General features: G+C 49.0%; 1 protein-coding gene across 1 annotated transcript in view; it reads left to right on the top strand.

Moving 5' to 3' along the window:
- NEK4 (NIMA related kinase 4) overlaps positions 1–11193 on the top strand; it is a 278651-nt gene extending 267458 nt beyond the window's left edge. Inside the window, exons 15-16 of the mRNA XM_086939417.1 lie at positions 2614–2741; positions 9648–11193. Coding sequence (XP_086795543.1) covers positions 2614–2741; positions 9648–9740 — 221 coding nt within the window. The 3' untranslated portion in view covers positions 9741–11193. The remainder of the gene's footprint in view (positions 1–2613; positions 2742–9647) is intronic.
- The last annotated feature ends 8179 nt before the right edge of the window (positions 11194–19372 follow it).

Below are 19372 nucleotides of genomic sequence, written 5' to 3'. Positions count from 1 at the left end.
TCAGGTGTTCACAAAAGTGATGGCGGTGGTAGCAACACATTTTCAGGGGTGCTACCTTGACTGGCTGTTGAAGACGGACTCACCCGGGCAGTCATCAGCCACCCCGTGACTACAGCGAACCGCCTGTCATCTTTGGCATTCACTATCAACTTGCCAAAGTCACATTTGACTCCTCCAAAGACGCTCCCCTTATTCTGAGCCATTCTTGACAAAGTTTGGTTTCATGCCTTTCCCGTGGGAAAGCGAGTCCAGGACATTCAGGCAATGATCCTGATTTTTCAGCCTTGGTCCTGGATTTCAGTGAGGCCTGCTCTGAGGCTCCTGGGACTGATGCTTCCTGCATCCTGCTAGTCGAGCACACCAGGTAGAATTTGCTGGCTCTACAGTGGAATCGGAAGTCTGAGTGGGCCCAACATCAAGAGGACCTTCCTGACCACGTTCAGATTTCATAGGAGACTGTAAAATATCTGCAGGGGTGACTGCTGGGCTGCGTTTGGGTCCATGAGAGAACCCTCCATTCCACACCCAGAGCTCAAAGTGGTGACCGATCTATCGCTTCTGGGTTGGGGTGGCCATTTTGGAACCAGGGAGATCAGATGCCTCCGGTCTCTGGTGGAGTCCTAGCTCCATATCCGCCTTCTGGACCTGAGGGCCATCTACTGGGCTCTGAAAGCCTTTTTCATTCATCATGGGGATGCTCGTACCGGTGCTCATAGACAGCACCACCACCATGTGGTATTGTAACAAACCAGACAGAGTGGCGTCTAGTCACAAACTCTGGGCCTTGAGGCTTTGCACATCAGGAAATGGTTGGACCATCAAGGAATCTTCCTGGTTTTGAACCCCCTGGAAAGATCACTGTGTGCCAGGGCAGGCAAGCTCAGCCTTTGGCGCCTAGTTTGTTATGATTGGCAGTTACACTCCGAGGTGGTGCAAGGTCTCTGCTGAGAATGGGGAGAACCTTGGCTCGATCTGTTTGCCGCTGCCCGGAACACACAATATCAGCTCTCCTGCGCGTTGGAGTTTCCAAAGCATCACTCGCTCGGAGACGCGCTCTGCTGCGAGTTGAACTTCCTGCTAATACCAATCCTGCCCTAAGTTTTGAAGAAGACCAGGAGCGATCAGTTCCTAGTCATCCTAGTTGCACCAGACTGGTCATGGAGAGTATGGTATCCAGAACTCCTGGGTTTCAGCATCTGTCCTCTGATCAGGCTGCCCCTCCAGGAGGATCTCCTGTTGCATAACCAGGGCAGGGTTCCACACCCGGGCCTTTGCAATCTAGACCTTCGTGCTTGGTGGTTGAGCGACGACAGCTGAACGCCTTCCACCAGAGGTGGTTGATGTCCTCTTGGCAGCCAGGCATGACTCGACAAAAACTGTATACACCTGTTGTTGGGACTAATTTGTGGTTTGGTTCAGTGCTCTGCAGATAGACGCCCTCCAGGCAGAGTTATCTGACATTCTGTTCGTTTTGTCCTTGGCACGGAAAGGCCTTGCTCTGAGCACAGTTAAAGGGTACTTTATTTCCTTCTTCTAATTACCGGATCAGTCCTCATTGTTTATATGTCCAGTTGTTATGCTCTTTTTTTAAAGGTCTACAGCATTTGTTTCTTCCCTCTCATTGTCTCATTACATTGGAACCTTAACTTGGGCCTCACATTTTTAATGTGCGTTCTGTTTGAGCTCCTTTACAGCTCCTAGCCCTTAAGACCGTGTTCCTCTTCTCCCTCACATTGGCGTGACGTGTGAGTGAGCTTTAAGCTCTTCCAGTCTGACCCCACCTTCTGACTTGGAATCTCATTCATGGATAGAGTCCAGCATCTCTCCATTAATAAGATTCCTAGTCTAGGAATCTACATTTGGTCACACCCCTACCTCAGGGGGGCAGGGACAGTCTTGAAAGTAACTGATGTTTGCGCACAGGAGTGGTGCCTATAGAGCCTCCACATGTCATTTCCGAGGCGGAACATTGGTATTGTGAAGCTGCACGGTGCCACCACCCGGCACCCAGAAGTTCTGCGGAAAAGTATCCAGATCCACTCTGACCCCGAGGGAATATTCAAAAGATGAGGAATCTGCAGCTAGATACAAGTCCCTACCAGAAAGAGCTTTGCCGAAGGTAAGTAACGTGGTCGACAGTGATCTGTTCTTTAGGCAAGGGAAATCTGCCCATGATTTGCTAACCGGGCATAATGGAAACCTATGATGTACTAAGAAATACATATCTAAATTTAGGAGCATCAAAAAATGTATAATGAACTGTACATGGCCAATATGCCATGGCCAATATGCCGTTACCAAATGAAAAACCAATGTGAATTTAAACTAAAGATGTTTTAAGCAGTGTCTGTCAGTAAATCTTTTTAGATATAATTTCTTTAAAAAGCAAAATTAAACAATAGTTTGAATTACATAATCAAATGCTTTGAAACCTAGAGTTGCCTTGCTACTTTGATTATTTTACGTCTAATATGGTTTGTGTATGGTTATGCCTCTATGCTGTACCTTGCAGCACAGCTCTTTGCTGCTAGCACCCGCTCTTCATGCTCATGGTACCAGAGTTCATACAGGATCGACTATAAACCGATACTTCCTTTTTGTTCCTGTTTTAAGACACTGTATCAGAGAAGGTCCAAAGAACAATCGAGGCTCTCCGGAGGGATGTGGTGCATGGGCTGGGAGTGAAGCTGCTGGAGAAAGTGTACGATATAATGAACGAAGAGGATGAGACTGAGCGAGAGGTATGTGCCACCCCTGAGCTGAATCGATCACAGTGCTGCTGTGTTTGTCATTTTAATGTACCTCGATCAGTGTACTGATCCAGTGCGCTCTTGGTCACATGTGCAGTGTGCATTTTATAAGAATGTTATAGGCAGTGTACATATGTGATCATCACATCCTGCCCTAAAAGCATGGCTCAACGTTCTGCTTATGCCACAAGACTGGATGCTCCGTTCTCCCAAACAAACGTTCTCTCCATGCACAGCTGCTAAATATCACCAGGCAGAGTGGATAAGTACTTTTGGAGAGAACTCATGCGCAACCCTTTAATGCATGGGAGCTACGTCCCATTTCACACCATGCGCTTCCGACTACCACATCCTCAAAGGTTTCCTCAGCCTCTTTCTCACCAGACCTCACTCACCACTGCCTCCTGACTCTGTGTGGATCTTCTCAAACCTTTCACAACATGGGCCCTTGCTTCCTTACAGCTCCCCTGAGTTTGAGCTTCTTGTGCTTATTTTGCCACCCGCTTCCTCACTAGCTTCTCCCATCGGCACTGCCCACTCCCCTACTGCCCCTGTCCACTTCCCACGCTGCCACACCTGCTGCCTCCATGTTCCATGCCCAAAGTTCAAGTACAGAGAACAACCAAAGTGAGTGAGCCTGCCTTTCTTAAAGGAGGTGTTAGACTTGGTATCTTTTGGCGTTTTTTCCCTGAGTTTTTGCTATCTCCCCTCCCGGTTTTGACTGGAGTAGTGTTTCTGCGCACTTTTCTCACTGCTGATCAGTGGTAAAGTGCAAGTGCTCCTGTGGTAAATTCGGTTCTGGATTGGTTTTTCATGATTGGCATATTTGATTTACTTGTTAGTCTCTACTAAAGAGCACTGAGAGTGCCAGGGCCTGTAAATCAATTTCTACTAGTGGACCTGCAGCACTGATTGTGCCACCCATGTGAGTAGACCTAAAAATGTAACTCAGACCTGCCATTGCAGTCTGCGCGCAGTTTATAACTACCATGTCGACTTGGCATGTGCCCCCACTTGCCAAGTCCTAACCCTTCCCTTTTCTACATGTTAGTCACCCCTAAGGTAGGCCCAAAGTACCCCTGTGGGCCGGGTGCAGTGTATGTGAAGGGTAGGACATGCTCTGTTGTGTGTGACATGTCCTGATAGTGAATTACAGCCCATTTAGTTTTTCACTATTGCAAGGCTACCTGCTTCCCATAGGACAGAATGGGAAGGTTGTTTATAACATCTTATAAACATAACTGGCCCTGGGAACTAGGTGGGAAAATAAAGTTTGGTATGCCTGAACTCAGAATCTTAAGCTGCATCTTTTAGTACAGGTGATTTTTACAATCTCTGTTTGAAAATACTACTTTTAGAAACTAGGTATTTTCTTGCTCAGTCATCCTGTGTGCATCTGCTGGAATGTGGATTGCCTGTCTGGGTTTCGGATGACAGAAGGCTGGGGAGCAGGAGTGGCTCCAGATAGTCTAGGTAGGGTCAGGAAAGGGCTGCAATGGGGGAAGGAGTTTTTCTTGGAACCTCAAATGCTCTGGTCTGTCTCCACCTCCTGCCAGGAAATCATACCGAAGAAGGCTGAACTGGTTCCGGCTGGGCACAGACACTCTCTGCAGAAGAGATCAAAGGATTTTGGGATATAAATATTGGGACCCAGACCCCTGAACTATAGAACTCTTTTGGATCAAGAAGACTGCCTAGAAGAAGAGCCGGAGAAGCTGTGAGGAGGAACTACCACTTTGCTGTGTGCTTTGCTGTGTTGGCCTACAGTGGCTGCTTCTGTCTTGGGCAGTGGAAGGACTGGACTGACCTTTCTGTAATCTGCTATGTGAGTTTCTCCGAGAGCTTGGGGTAGAGCTTGCCCCCTGTTCAAGAAAACTCAGGAACAACAAAGACTTCAAGTTCTTCTGCCCACAGCACTGTGGACTGTGTGTTTTGTGCTGCAACAGAGGAAAAGCAACTCCACGATGTATACGACGCCGCTGCTAACTGCGTGTCCTGACGGCACCGCAGAGGGCACCGCCACAACGCGACCTTAGTCTCACAGACGATGCCTGCTGATGCCGCCATCAAGCCGCTGCTCACATCGCGACCTGTGGGCACCTCACTCCGCACCTCCTCGCTTCACAATGACGCATTGGCATCGTAGAGGGCACCGCCACAATGCTGCACCGCGACCCTGGTTTCACCGACGACGCCTGCTGGCGCCGCCATCGAGCTGCTGCTCGCACTGCAAGCTGTGTGCACCGCACTCTGCACCGCCTCGCTTTATGACGACGCCGTGGTATCCTTGACAACAACGCTCCACGCTGAAATTGACGCCGCTGCTTGCACCTTGGTTCGAGGGCACCGCGTGTAAAGTTACACGACGCACCGCCCTCATCCCGCACCACAGCCTTGGCCTACCGACGCCGGCTCTATCGACTTCAGTTCGTCAGCTGACGACAGCTCTTCAGCAACGACGACGCTGCTGCTTGCACCGTGACCTGCCAGCACCGTGACAAGCACCACCTTCATCTTTCACCGCGACCCTGGTCTCACCGACGACACCATCTAACGAAGTCACTGAGCCGCTGCTCGCAACGCGACCTGAGGGCACTGCACTCTGCACCACTGCACTTTGCACCGCAGCACCTGACACCTGCCAGCGCTCCTGATCCTAACAGAGAGTAGATTGACCTGCAACGCATGTGACTTCGAGGGCCCGGCGACTCCTGCACCGACCTCCAGAACCAAAGCCTGCAGATGCTGTGTTTTCTTAAACTCAACTAAGAGGTCGCTGGCGCCCTGCATTTCTAAAAGGTACTGCGTGCGGGTCTTCCCGACACCGTAGCTAGCCCGTGACGCAGTTTGTATAGATTTGTTTGGTCACGACGCTGTGATAGCCCCGGATGGAGCTATCGACATCAAGGAACTGTTTTTAAAGCTTATTTTGACAACTGTAAATTTTTAGGTACTGTATTGTGGATTTTTATCGTTTTTGGTCTTGTCTTAAAGTGTATAAAAATATTGGCGATTTTTCTAAACTGGTGTGGTGTCCTTTTGTAGTGCTTACACTGTATTACTGTGGGTTTACACACTGCTTCTAAGATAAGCATGACTGCTCGTACCAAGCGGGTGAGCAGGGGTTATTTTAGGAGTGTAACTCCCTTATCCTGACTAGGAAGAAGGGTCCCTATTTGGTCAAAGGTGCAAGCTCTTACCAATTAGAGACCCCCATTTCTAACAGGAGGGCTTGTGAGGACGAGTGGTTCTCCCGTAGAGAATTTTGGAAAGAAATGGGGTTAAATTATTTTATTTTACACATCAGTTTTCACTTAAATTTACTACAAAGCGAGACAATAACTCCTGAACCGATAGACTTATGTGCATGACCATGCTTCCAACGACAACGGCGACTGCAATGAAATAATAAACACTAGTACTGTCTAACACATGCCACTAAATGCCGTCAGTGCTTTTGCATGATGAAAAAGTAAAGTGGTCTCTAAAAGGGGCGCAGCCAAATAGGCATGGCCTATGTCAATAAGGGTGTGTCTTAAAACATTTAAACTACAAACCTGTAATTCTCACAGTGTGCCACATGAACATTATTGTGGTGCCTTTCCGTTAATGTCTCTAGACATTTAACAATGGACAGACTTCTGAAACAAGCCTCACCTATAAGCTTTTCTAATGTTTGTAAAAAGTATCTGATAAATGAGTAACAATAATAATATTGTGGTGAATAAATATTGTTTCAATTGTGAAAGTACAACACTGTAAATTAAAAATGATTACGGTGTGTGTATGGAATGTGGGGTAGTGATATTCAGTGTCTCTCAATCATTCCCCTTCACACCACTTTCATCTGCAGTCTCTCACTTTGTTAGACATTTACGCCCGTTTCCTCCCCACATTTTTCTAAAATGCTTGTTCTGGATATCTCACGTTATCTTACTGCTTCAGCAAAATGCTTTCACTCTCATCTGCACGTACCCGGTTTCATCTCCTCCGCTGAACCAAACCCCGCACACAACCCACCCACTCTGCTTTAAGCACCGGTAAACACTGAATTTACTTTATCTTTGGTACTGTCATTGTTTCAATAGCTGCGTTACTCCTTCACACACTTTTTTGTAGAATTACAATTAGAACATATGCCAACTCTGCCATATGAGCTCTGCCGAGAGGCTACGGTTTGCATGCACATGTACTCTACACTCCATTACAACTCACTCGCAGGCCCTGTCCTACACTCACTTCTTTTGGCCTGCACTCCAGAACTCTCAATCATACCTCTTAATGGATGTCTACCCACAACCAGATCTCTCTCTGACGCCTAGAGGTGACTCAGTTCACAGTATACACTATACTTATGATATTCTTTTTTAGGTTAAAACCTATAATAAGTGATAAAACTCCACCGAAAGGGAAATAGCCCAAATCCCTGTAAACCCTGATAAACAGTTGCACAACCACAAACTAAAATGTCATTCAGAAAAATGAAGGTGAGAGAGAATGAGTCATGTTTGTTTCTTCCTGAATGGGCCAACACAAGAATGACTGATTTAAGTATATTATGCTTGACTTTTGTTGTTTATGGATGCATTTGAAATATTGTTTCTTCTTGCTTTGGATTCCTCCGGGTTAATGTGTTTGGAGTAAAGGTGTAGGGTTTTGAAGTATGCTTTAAGTTTGATCTAAAACCGTAGAAACTCTGGGAATATTAAACTGATATTTAATCTTTGGGCAGTGTTTAAATCTTTCACTGATGGGTAAAATGGCTAGCTCAAAAGAATTCTGGCCATTGTGGACCATCACATTTGCCTATAGACACAGAAAAGATAAAAGGCTTTCCCAACATCTTGTTATTCATAGCAGTTCAACTGCCAAACACTGAGGCGTTAAACATTCAATGTAAGATGTAGTGACAGGTATGTGCAAAAAGAGTGCTCTCGCCATGCACATGGGATAGTGGGGAACACGTGACACAAGACTTGCCACATACCAACAAAACTCATAGCTGGAAGGCGTCCCATTGTTATGTTTGACACCTTCAGCTAATCCTGGCCTTTTACCCAACTGCACTTTACCGCTGGTTTTTGAGCCCATAGTTTCAATGTTAACAGCATGATTTCAAGGCCCAGAATGGAATGTGGTGTCTGTTAAAGCGATGAATTTGCCATGGTGACACTTGGCAGCTATGAATGTTCATGTTTATCATCAGAGATACAGGGGTATATCCATCGCAATGCCCCTAATCAAGGCAAAAACGTTACAATGGAAATTGGGAAAATGATCTCATTGATGCATCCACTTTAGAGTGGTCAGTGAGGCAATATCCCCAACTTCCATTGTTTTAGTGTTTTTGAGCAATGTTTGTCCACATAACATCAGCACCACATTCATGTAGTCTGGTAAAAAGTGCAGAAAAACAGTGGTCAGCTTCCCTCAGCCATCACATTTCAGTGCCTTAGAATGGACGACTACAAATGCATCTGTTGTCATTCAGAATTCTAAAGGTTTTGCAAAGTACTATTCAAGAACAGCACTGACTGCACCATAATCTATTGAGTGTTGCTGCGTGCCAGTGAATGACCACGGCTCCAGCGATGACTCGATCGGTGGTGCTCAATGGCTGATGTGACGAGAGGATCACTTCAGAGATGACCCCTAGGTTCTTTGTTTTCTGTGAAGTGATGGGTGGTGCTCAGTGACTGATGGGCCTTGGATAAGAGTGGACACCAGGAATTGAGCATCCTGCCGGAAGGATTTCAGTTTTGAGTCCAATTATTCCGAGTAGCTTTGTGAGCCTCGGTAACTGGTTGAGTCTGGACATCCATCTGGGCTATTCTCAAGACCAGGGACAATCTGAGTTTTTTCCGGTAGAGCTGGAGATGTAACTGGTGGTGCTCAGTACTTGTGTCAGTGGAAACGTGTGTCTGTTGAAAAGTGATGGTGAAAGAGACCAGGCTTGTGGGAAGCGGCAACTCACTTGCACGGTTAGAAACTGCAGACCTTGTCCATTCCTGGTGACTCCGATCAGAGGGAGGAGTGGGCGGTGCTGGTAACAGCTGCAGACCCCGCCCCTTGTCGACTCTGATCAGAGGAAGGAGTGGGCGGTGCTGGAAACAGCTGCAGACCCCGCCCATTCCTGTTGACTCCGACCAGAGGGAGGAGTGGGCGGTGCTGGTAACAGCTGTAGACCCTGCAGGTTCATCCGTGTTGACCAACATGTTCCATGTGTTGCTGCCGACACATCACCCGTTCTTCTTTTCACCACACAGCCCCTCTCTCCTGCAATACCTCACTAGAGTAAGCCTTGATCGCCTCGCCCCATAGCGATACGTTGCCAGACTGACTGCATTGGTCAGTGTTTGAATGTTTCAATGACTTTAGACATGTTTTTATAAATCCTGTTAATGTTGCTGTTCATTAATTATTTTGATAGATTTAATATGTATGTTGTACACTTGGATATGACCGCACTGCACTGATGCCTGGGAACCAGCAATCTGCAAATTGAGGTGATGAATAGAAAGGAGCTCTTAGAATGGGAGCTGCATCTAGAGGTGAATATGACCTGATCACTGAAACTTGTTCACCCATGTCAGTCTACCTTGAAGAGGCCCGATACTTTTCTGATATTACTGTCCTTCTGCTGTGCAATCCGGTGTCACTGGAGTAAATACAGTATCCGCTGCCGCACTCACTACCTTATCTCTCAAACAGTCCAAAACCATGATTGAGGTGGGCACACCAGCTGCTTCTGACCTCATATTATTGGGGCTGGTAAAATAATACATATTCAGTTGAGCTGCCAATTGTGAATTCATATTTGTCTGGTCAAGGTCCTAATATGTGAGGGGTTTTATTCATGCTCCCTCTGTTAACCATGCTGTCGGTTTTCTGTTTCAGTGTCATTTGCGGGAACAGATGGGAGAAAAGTACACCAACTACAGTGTGAAGGTTCGGCAGCTCAAATTCTTTGAGGAAAATTTAAAGTTTTAAAGAAAAAAACTGCAGGAGATTGTGACCTTCAGATCTGTGCCTTCTTTGATGAACCTCCTTCCTTCTCCAAGTGTTACGAACAGGCTGGGTCCCTGCAGAGTGATTAGTTGAGGATGTGACTTTCCATAATTCTGCATCTGTTCAGAATTCGTTGAAGGGATTTAAGGGCCCTCAAGAGGTATGTCCATTTCACTCCCAAAGATGAACATTTGTTATCGAATGTGAGGACTGCGATCAGTGGAAAGGGTGACTGGAGTGCACAAGATCATGTCTTTGTCCACGAAAACCAAAGAGGAGGTCTTTCATCTCATGTCACCATGTTTGCTGATATTCCGCACCGCTTGGAGAAACAATCTTCGGTTAGATTGTTCCACGGCGCAGGTCAAGGCTTCGAGGATCTGGACTTCAGTACTTGCTGTTCAAAACAATCTCGTCTTAAACACCCAAACAGTATGCGGTTGAGAAGAAGCTGTTTTTGTTCCAATGACACACACTTTTCCGTAACAGCACAGTTGAACAAAAAGGTGTGAGTAGTGCTATTAAAAGACAAACTTATTTTTCTAGGAAAACACGTTAAATAACACTGTTTTGTCATTGATGTTTGAATCTCTGAACTTGCACCATCACTATTCACCAGAGATCTGCTTCCCTCTTCTGCAGAAGCACATCTTCCTGTGATGAGCTGGGATAGTCATCCTCTGTGGGCTTGCATCTCTGGCCGTAAGATCTTCTTGTGATGAGCTGGGTTAGGCCTCCTCCGTCGGCTGGCAGCGCTGGCCGTAAGCAGCATTGTGAAACAGGCTTTGGTCCCACCTCCACTTCTGCTCGTGGCTCAAACACGGTCTTAGTAGAGTCATAAGACCCTGGACAAGAAGTGAGACACTGCTCATCACTGCACTGTCTCTGAACTGCAGATTACAACTGTTGTGGGGGGGCGTGGGGGATCTGGGGGGGTCACCTGTAATGATTTATCAGAGGCGGCTATTCGTTTCATGTCCTGTGTGCCTGATGTCAGGACAGACTTATAATAAGAAACCTATTGACCGGTCTTCATGGGCAGATTCACTCTCCAAGCATCTTAATGTTGGTTCCCGGAGTCTCCTGTGTTTATCCAGTTTTACATTATAGTATATCTCCAACTACTACCATGTAAAGATGTGTGAACTGCACCCTGACTGAAATGTGCATTCATTTACTTCTGTTCTCTTTTATTCCTCGTTCATGTTGGCTGAAGTCTGTCAATTCTTGCTCTTGTGAATATTTTCTACTGTGAATATTGTTGAACATCTGTCCATTGTCACTGTTTTTGAAGCCTTATTCATCTTTTTTGGTATTTACTGTTTTGTTTGTTTTACCATTTGTAGTTCTGTCAAGAAAGATTTTCTGACTGTCCCATTCTTTTATTAATGTGAAATAAGCATTGATTTTTTTAGTAAAGGTTTTTTTACATTTCTACAGTTTGTCATATTTCTTTAATATTTTTCTAAATTTGCACATGTGTGTTTGTGTTCAGAAATAACTTGGCACTACTGCCTTCTCTTCCAAATGTTTAAAAATGTCAGGCAGCTGTAAATCTGCAGGCTGCTCTGAAGAGATTCCTACATTTCTATGAGGGCGGTGTAACAAAACCCCTCATTCACTTCTTTAAACTCATCCATCCAGTGGCGGCCGCACAAATGGGGGCTGTGCAGAATCCTGTACAAGTTGTCACACGCCCCTTGTTGGTCATTGTCCTGCTTCTTTTATCCGATACGTCTGTTTTATTGCTTTACATCACCCATTAATATTGGGACTGAAGCCCCTCCAGTAATCCCTTGTTTGACTCCTTCACACCAGTAGCACTCTGTTCTTCCAATCCTACTCTGCTCAGTATCAGTCTTGTGGTCCCCAGTGACCGAAAAGACAAGCGCAGGTAGGACTGTCGCAAGGGTTTCAGCGGAGTCTAACTCCGCCATTGACTCTGCCACAGACTCTACTACTGGGAAACCCTGGATCTGACAGCCCATCTAGTGGCTAATTCATGTGGTTGCCTCATCCGCCCACATCCACCAATCTCTAAATGAGGCCAGGCCTTACTGCCCTGAGAATTGTAAAACTGGGAGCTTAAGCACACTGCCAAAAAAGGATTGTTTCAGTGAGGCTGTTTTTTTGAAGAGAGGAGTTTTGAGACAGAGCCTGAACTTTTGGGATTAATGTCCTCTCACGGCACCTCACAGTTCAGTAAAGAAATGTCATCCAGAGTTGTGTTTATCAGTGAAGAGCTATACTCACTTTTCCTAATCGATCACCCTGCCATGGTTGGGATCCAATTACTACAGTCCCCCACACTCTGTAAGCATCAGCATTGATTCGGCGCAGGTGCAGATGTCATAAAAGACTAGCAGTTGTACAATTCAGTTCTATGTCTTTTACTCCGCATTAAGTTCGGCAGAAGTTTCAACTTTCTGTAGGAGACTTGTTTGTGTGCGCGAGTCTCCTGTACCTGGTGCAGGCTAAGCCACGCCTTTTTCCTATTAGTTACTGTTGCAGTTCCAGTGGTGTAGCGGATGTAGTTTGTTCTTCTTTCCTCTTCCAGCAGCTCCACTTCTGCTGTGGCCGTGGCATCAGCCTCTCATTGGAACAGAGATCGCTGGAGTAAAATCTGTGAAACTGACCTGCATGGTACAACTTGTTGTCTGCAAGGCAATCTTCCTGGACGGTTGCAGACATGTGCCCAGATGCTGCAGTAGCCGCGTTCCTGCTGAGCCACCTATGTTGGTGTGTCTTTGGCAATTGCAGCCTCCGCGCCGATCAGGGTTACCCCTTGTGGCTTCCGCTCCCGAGGTCAGCAGTGCCAGCACCAGTCTTTGAGCCTCAGTGGATTACCAGGTGAACTGCAGTACTTTAACCTTGAACAAGTCTTAATGCAGCTCACACAGAGACTACTCCGAGAGACTGGGGAACCCTCTGACATCATGGTGACCGACCTCGCTAAAGTCATCTCAGTCTTATCCAGACAACCAATGCCAACCACATGGCCCATAGCAACTCCAGAAGAAACTGCTGCCACCATAAAGTCCATCCATTCAGGGGCCCGACCGGACCCCTGCGTCCACCACGCCCACCGGTGTTACCTGCGGTTCACGGTAGGCCAGGAGCATTTTCAGTTTGCTGTGCTCCCCTTCTCCCTTACCAGTGCCCCTCGGTTGTTCACGAAAGTGATGGCGGTGATCACAGCTCATCTGCGCAGGTCAAGTGTGTCCGTCTTCCCCTACCTCGACGACTGGTTGTTGAAGGCGGCCTTGCCCCAGGCAGTAGTCACCCACCTTCAGACTACGGCAGACCTCCTGCGTTTACTGGGGTTCTCCATCAACGTGCCAAAGTCACTCCTGAGCTCCTCTCAGAAGCTCCCTTTCATCGGAGCGGTTCTGAATTCAATGCAGTTTCGGGTTTATCATCCCGAGCAGTGAGTCCAAGATATTCAGGCTATAATTCCGATATTTCAGCCACTATCCCGGATTTCAGTCAGGATGACCCTCCGGCTCCTGGGCCTGATGGTCTCCTGCATCCTGCTATTGCAACATGCCAGGTGGCATATGCGGGCTCTGCAGTGGAACCTGAAGTTCCAGTGGGCACATTATCAGGGCAACCTGTCCGATCACGTTCAGATCTCGGAGGGCACTGCACGACACCTGCAGTGGTGGCTCCCGAATCACAATTGGGTCAATGGCAGATCCCTCTCCCTTCCCCTACCAGCACATAGTAGTGACGGATGCGTCCCTCCTGGGATGGGGAGGCCACTTGGGAGAGGCAGAGATCAGAGGCCTCTGGTCTTCGGCGGAGTCCCGGCTCCACATCAATCTTTTGGAGTTTTGAGGCGATCCGACTGGCACTGAAGGCATTCCTTCCCTCAGTCCGGGAAGTGTAGTGCAGGGTTTCACGGACAACACCACCGCCATGTGGTATTGCAACAAACAGGGTGTGGTGGGGTCGTGGACCCTATGTCAGGAGGCTCTGCGCCTCTGGACATGGCTGGAACATCAAGGCATTACCTTGGTGGTTCAACACCTGGCAGGTTCTCTGAACGCAAGGGCGGACAAACTCAGCCGCCGGTGCTTGATGGATCACGAATGGCGTCTGAACTCTGACGTGGCGCAAGGTCTCTTTCTGCAATGGGGAGGGCCTTGGTTAGATCTATTCGCCCCGAAGAGAACGCACAAGGTCATCAGTTCTGCGCGATGGAATTTCCAAGGCGGCACTCACTCGGCGGCGCTTTTCGTCACGAGTGGAGCTGCGGTCTGTTGTACGCCTTTCCGCCTATACCACTTCTGCACAGAGTGCTGAAGATCAGGTGTGACTGGGCCCAAGTCATTCTTGTGGCTCCGGATTGGGCACACAGATACTGGTATTTCGAGCTACTCAGCGTGGCGATAGATTCCCCCGATCCAACTGCCTCTTCGGGAGGATCTTCTGCCGCAGCAGCAGGGGATGGTCTTCCACCCGTACCTGTCCAGCCTCCACCTCCATGCGTGGAAATTGAGCGGCGACAGTTGACAGCTTTTGATCTTCCTCCTGAGGTCTGTGATGTCATATTGGCAGCCAGGCGTCCCTCCACAAAGACGGTATACGCCTGCAGGTGGAACAAGTTTGTGACCTGGTGCACAGATAAGTTTGTGGATCCCCTTTCTGTCCCTCTTTCTGAAGTTCTCCTGTTCCTTCTTTCCTTGGCCCAGCAGGGCTCTGCTCTGGGCATTATCAAGGGTTACCTTTCTGCCATCTCCGCGGCTTCCTGATCAGCCTTCTCTTTTTAACCCGGTTGTTAACCGTTTCCTAAAAGGCATCATGCACACGTTCCCTCCTGTGCCTCAATGGGACTTAAACCTTGTCTTGACATATCTGATGTGCGCTCCCTTTGATCCTCTTCATAACTGTTCTTTGCGTCTTCTTACTCTGAAGACAGCTTTCCTGGTTGCTATCACCTCTGCCAAAAGAGTGAGTGAGCTCCAGGCCCTTTCTTCAAAACCTCCTTTCCTTTCTGTTCATCCGGACAAGGTGGTTCTAAGGACCCGTCCCTCCTTCTTGCCAAAGTTTGTTACGCCCTTCCACATCGGGCAGACCATCACTTTGTCCACCTCCCCATCCTTCGAAAGAGGAGAGGCTCCACCGTCTGGACTCAAAACGTGCGCTCTCATTTTATCTAAAAACGCACACAGCAGTTCCGGGTGGATGACCAGGTCTTTGTTGGCTACGTGGGTGCCAAAAAAGGTCGGCCGTGCACAAACGGACCATCTCTCGGTGGGTTCTCTGCATCAAAGCCTGTTACTCGTTGGCTAAGAAATGTAAATTGATACTTCTATAGCGCACTACTCACCCGCAAGCGTCTCAAGGCGCTTGTACGAATACCGCTGTGGAACCCATCCTGGCTTTCCCTGTGAGGCGTCCACTCCTAGGCACCCCCAAGGTGAAGGCCAGGCATCCTTAGCGTTGTGGGGGCCGTTGTGGAGATTAAGCAAGCTATTGCCCAGAGTTGCAGAGTGGGACTCATGATTGGAATAGGCACCGAGGCAAGAATTATCAGGTCCGTGGAATTTTTGAGCCCAAGACCCGCCAAGGTGGGGAATTGAACCCTGGTCCCAGGCCAGACCCTCTGCATCAGGGTCTGCCGCTCTAACCATTGAGCCACACTTCTCCACGAGAAGGAGCCTCATGTGGGGCTGCGTGCCCATTCCACCAGGGCAACGGCAGCTTGGGACGTGGCGTTCCCTTGCAGGATATTTGTTAAGCAGCTACGTGGTCCTCGCTGCACACGTTTACCAACCATTACTGCCTTGACAGTCCAGTCCGGAGAGACCGCTTCTTTGGCCGTTCTGTTCTCCGTGACTTTCTGGTGTAATCCTGTTCGCAGACCCACCACTGGGATTGGTATTGCTGGGGTATCTATTCTAAGGTAAGAAATCTATCACTAACGTGTCTTTCAGATGCACAAGTTACTACTTGTGTAACGATATATCTGTAAGAGACATTAGTTAGTGATAGATTCCTTACCGCCCCACCCATCCTCCCCGTTCTGCGAGCTGATTACTAGGGTTAAGGTCATCCCTTTCAGGGCCCTAGTTTCAATGCACCAGTGGTCAGTTTCTTGCATGGCTCTGCGTTCCTGGCATGAAAAGTCGTGTATAGAACTGACGCCAGCGCGCATGGGTGGCGCCTAAGTAGTCTCTGTGACGTCATCTTGTCGAATACGATGCCAGCGACAGATGCGCAGGGGTACTGCTAAGCAAAACTTTCCGGATCCAGTCTGATGCCTTGGGATATTTTAATTTTGTAATATTAACAGGAGTGTAACCCATAGACCAAATCAGGACTGGGTAGGTAAGATGCAACACAAACACAGTGTCCTGAAAGGTAGGAGTCGGTAGACCATTATAAATAGCATGCACATAGCATTACTTTGAAAGAAAAGAAGGAGAGTGCTCGTTTTTATGTCAAAAGATAGTTATTCATCTTTATATAGTAACATTAGTTCCAAGGTCGGAGGTATACAGTTAAGAGCAGCACTGCATAAATTGAATAGGTGACAACCACATGAAACTTGGTGCAAAAAACGTGTACAAAAGTGCAAGTGGCGACGCAAGTGAAAGTGAACTGCGTTGGTGGCGCACTGTGCATAAGGTGCAAATAATTTACAGTGGGTGGCTCAACGGCGCATGTGACAGTGTGATATCACAGTAGGCACGGGTAATTTCATATAAGGAAGGAGTGCACCTTTTGTTTAGGCTGTTAGGTCGACGGCGTTTCGATCCGGGTTAGTTCGGATCATCATCAGGACTTGGTTGTCTGGATGAAGGAGTGCTGGGTTAGGATCCTGAGTGAGTGGAATCCTCTTAAAAGCAAGTATCCTGGATGAGATGTCAAGGTAACTTGAGGAGCCCCAGTAATGGATCGTCTGTGGGCTGCAGGAGGGTGCTTGTAGATTCTGTGCTCCGATCGGCCGTATTAATCAGCCGTTTTCCGCGTACGCTGTATGGATCGGCGTGTGCGGCGCTTGGAAGCGCCGTGCATGCCGATCCATACAGCGTTCGATGTGTGCTGCAAAGAGCTTTTGCTTTTCGAGACATTTCTAATAGAATGACTACACCTAGCCTAGATAGAGCAAGCGAGATAGAGGGAGAGAAAAGGATACCGAGGGAGGAATGGAGACCGAGGGAGGGAGACAGACAGAGGGAGGGAGACAGGGTGACAGAGGGAGAGAGACAGACAGACAGGGAGGTAAGGAGACGGAGGGAGGGTGACAGACCGAGGGAGACAGGGGGAGGGGGACAGGGTGAAAGACAGAGGGAGACAGACAGAGGGAGGGAGACAGACAGAGGGAGACAGACGGACACAGACGGAGGGAGCTGGAGGGAGAGAGAGGGAGGGAGGGAGAGAGAGCGGGAGAGTGAGTGAGACAGAGAGGGAGAGGGAGGGAGGGAGAGAGAGAGAGGGAGACCGGGAGGGAGGGATAGAGGGAGGGAGGGAGACCGAGAGGAAGGCAGAGAGAGAGGGAGATACAGGGAGAGAATGAGACAGAGGGAGAGAGAGAGAGGGCAACAGACCGAGGGAGACAGACCGAGGGAGACAGATAGAGGGAGACAGACAGACCGAGGGAGACAGACCGAGGGAGACAGACCGAGGGAGACAGACGTAGGGAGACAGACGGAGATAGTAATAGGGAGGGAGACAGATGGAGACAGAAGGAGGGAGGGAGACAGAAGGCCACAGACAGAGGGAGGGAGACAGACAGAGGGAGGAGGGCGACAGACAGAGGGAGGGAGACAGAGGAAGGGAGACAGACAGAGAGAGGTGGCTTAGTGGACGAAGACGTCCCCTGCAGGGGCCAGTGTTCAACCTCATGGTCAGTTTTTTTGCTCTAGCCCCGCCCCCTCTCCTACTAACCCCACCCCCACCGATGCGGCCCTCTGCCACAAACCACATTGTAAATTTGGCCCCTGAGAGAAAGTTTGTGAGTACCCATGTTCTAAGGTAAGGAATCTATCACTAACTAATGTCTTTTACACATATATTGTTACACAAGTAGTAATTGTGCATCAGGAGATGCAGACTTCAGGTGCTGTCCCCACCTCTGAGAGACTGTCAGGAGATGCAGACTTCAGGGGCTGTCCCCACCTCTGAGAGACTTTCAGCAGATGCAGACTTAAGGTGCTGTCCCCACCTCTGAGAGACTGTTGCAGACTTGGGGTGCTGTCTCCACCTCTGAGAGACTGTCACAGACTTCAGGGACTGACCCCACCTCTGCAAGACTGTCAGGAGATTCAGACTTCAGGTGCTGTCCCCACCTCTTAGAGACTGTCAGGAGATGCAGACTTCAGGTGCTGTCCCCCCCTCTGAGAAACTGTCAGCAGATGCAGACTTCAGATGCTGTTCCCACCCGTGAGAGACTGTCAGGAGATGCAGACTTCAGGTGCTGTCCCAACCTCTGCAAGACTGTCGCAGACTTTAGGAGCTGTCCGCACCTCTGTGAGACTGTCGCAGACTTCAGGTGCTTCCCCCACCTCTGAGAGACTGTTAGGAGATGCAGACTTCAGGTGCTGTCCCCACCTCTGCGAGACTGTCAGGAGATGCAGACTTCAGGTCCTGTCCCCACCTCTGCGATACTGTCAGGAGACGCAGACTTCAGGTGCTGTCCCCACCTCTTAGAGACTGTCAGGAGATGCAGACTTCAGGTGCTGTCCCCACCCCTGAGAAACTGTCAGCAGATGCAGACTTCAGATGCTGTTCCCACCCGTGAGAGACTGTCAGGAGATGCAGACTTCAGGTGCTGTCCCCACCTCTGCGAGACTGTCGCAGACTTCAGGAGCTGTCGCCACCTCTGTGAGACTGTCGCAGACTTCAGGGGCTGTCCCCACCTCTGAGAGACTGTCAGGAGATGCAGACTTCAGGTGCTGTCCCCATCTCTGAGAGACTGTCGCAGACTTCAGGTGCTGTCCCCACCCAGTGAAGTAGTGTGGCTCACTGGTTAGTGAAGTAGTGTGGCTCACTGGTTAGAGGCGGCAGACCCGAGAGCAGAGGACGGCCCGGGACCAGGGTTCAATTCCCGGCGCGGCAGGTTTCTGGACCAGGGTCAGCGGACTCGATAATTCTCTCGCCTCGGTGCCCACTCTGATCAGCGATCACACTCGGCAACTCTGGGCATTAGCTTGCCTCATCTTCACTAACGGCCCCACCAGACCGCTGGGGATGCCTGGTCTCACCCTGGAGATACCCATTAAGGGACCATCTCTCAGGGAAGCCAGGAAGGGTTTCGCAGCGGTCGAAGCGCCTTGGGACCCTATGGGTAAGTAGTGCGCTATATAAATGCCTATACATACATTACACACCTCTGAGAGACTGTCAGCAGATGCAGACTTCAGGTGCTGTCCCCACCTCGGAGAGACTGTCGCAGACTTCAGGTGCTGTCCCCACCTCTGAGAGACTGTCAGGAGATGCATACTTCCGGTGCTGTCCCCACCTCTGCGAGACTGTCAGGAGACGCAGACTTCAGGTGCTGTCCCCACCTCTTAGGGACTGTCAGGAGATGTAGACTTCAGGTGCTGTCCCCACCTCTTAGAGATTGTCAGGAGATGCAGACTTCAGGTGCTGTCCCCACCCCTGAG

This window comes from Lissotriton vulgaris, chromosome 9 (genome assembly GCF_964263255.1).
Source record: "Lissotriton vulgaris chromosome 9, aLisVul1.2, whole genome shotgun sequence".
Classification (NCBI taxonomy): Eukaryota; Metazoa; Chordata; class Amphibia; order Caudata; family Salamandridae; genus Lissotriton; species Lissotriton vulgaris.
The sequence above is the reverse complement of the archived record's forward strand: the minus strand, read 5'-3'. Positions and strand labels throughout refer to the sequence as shown.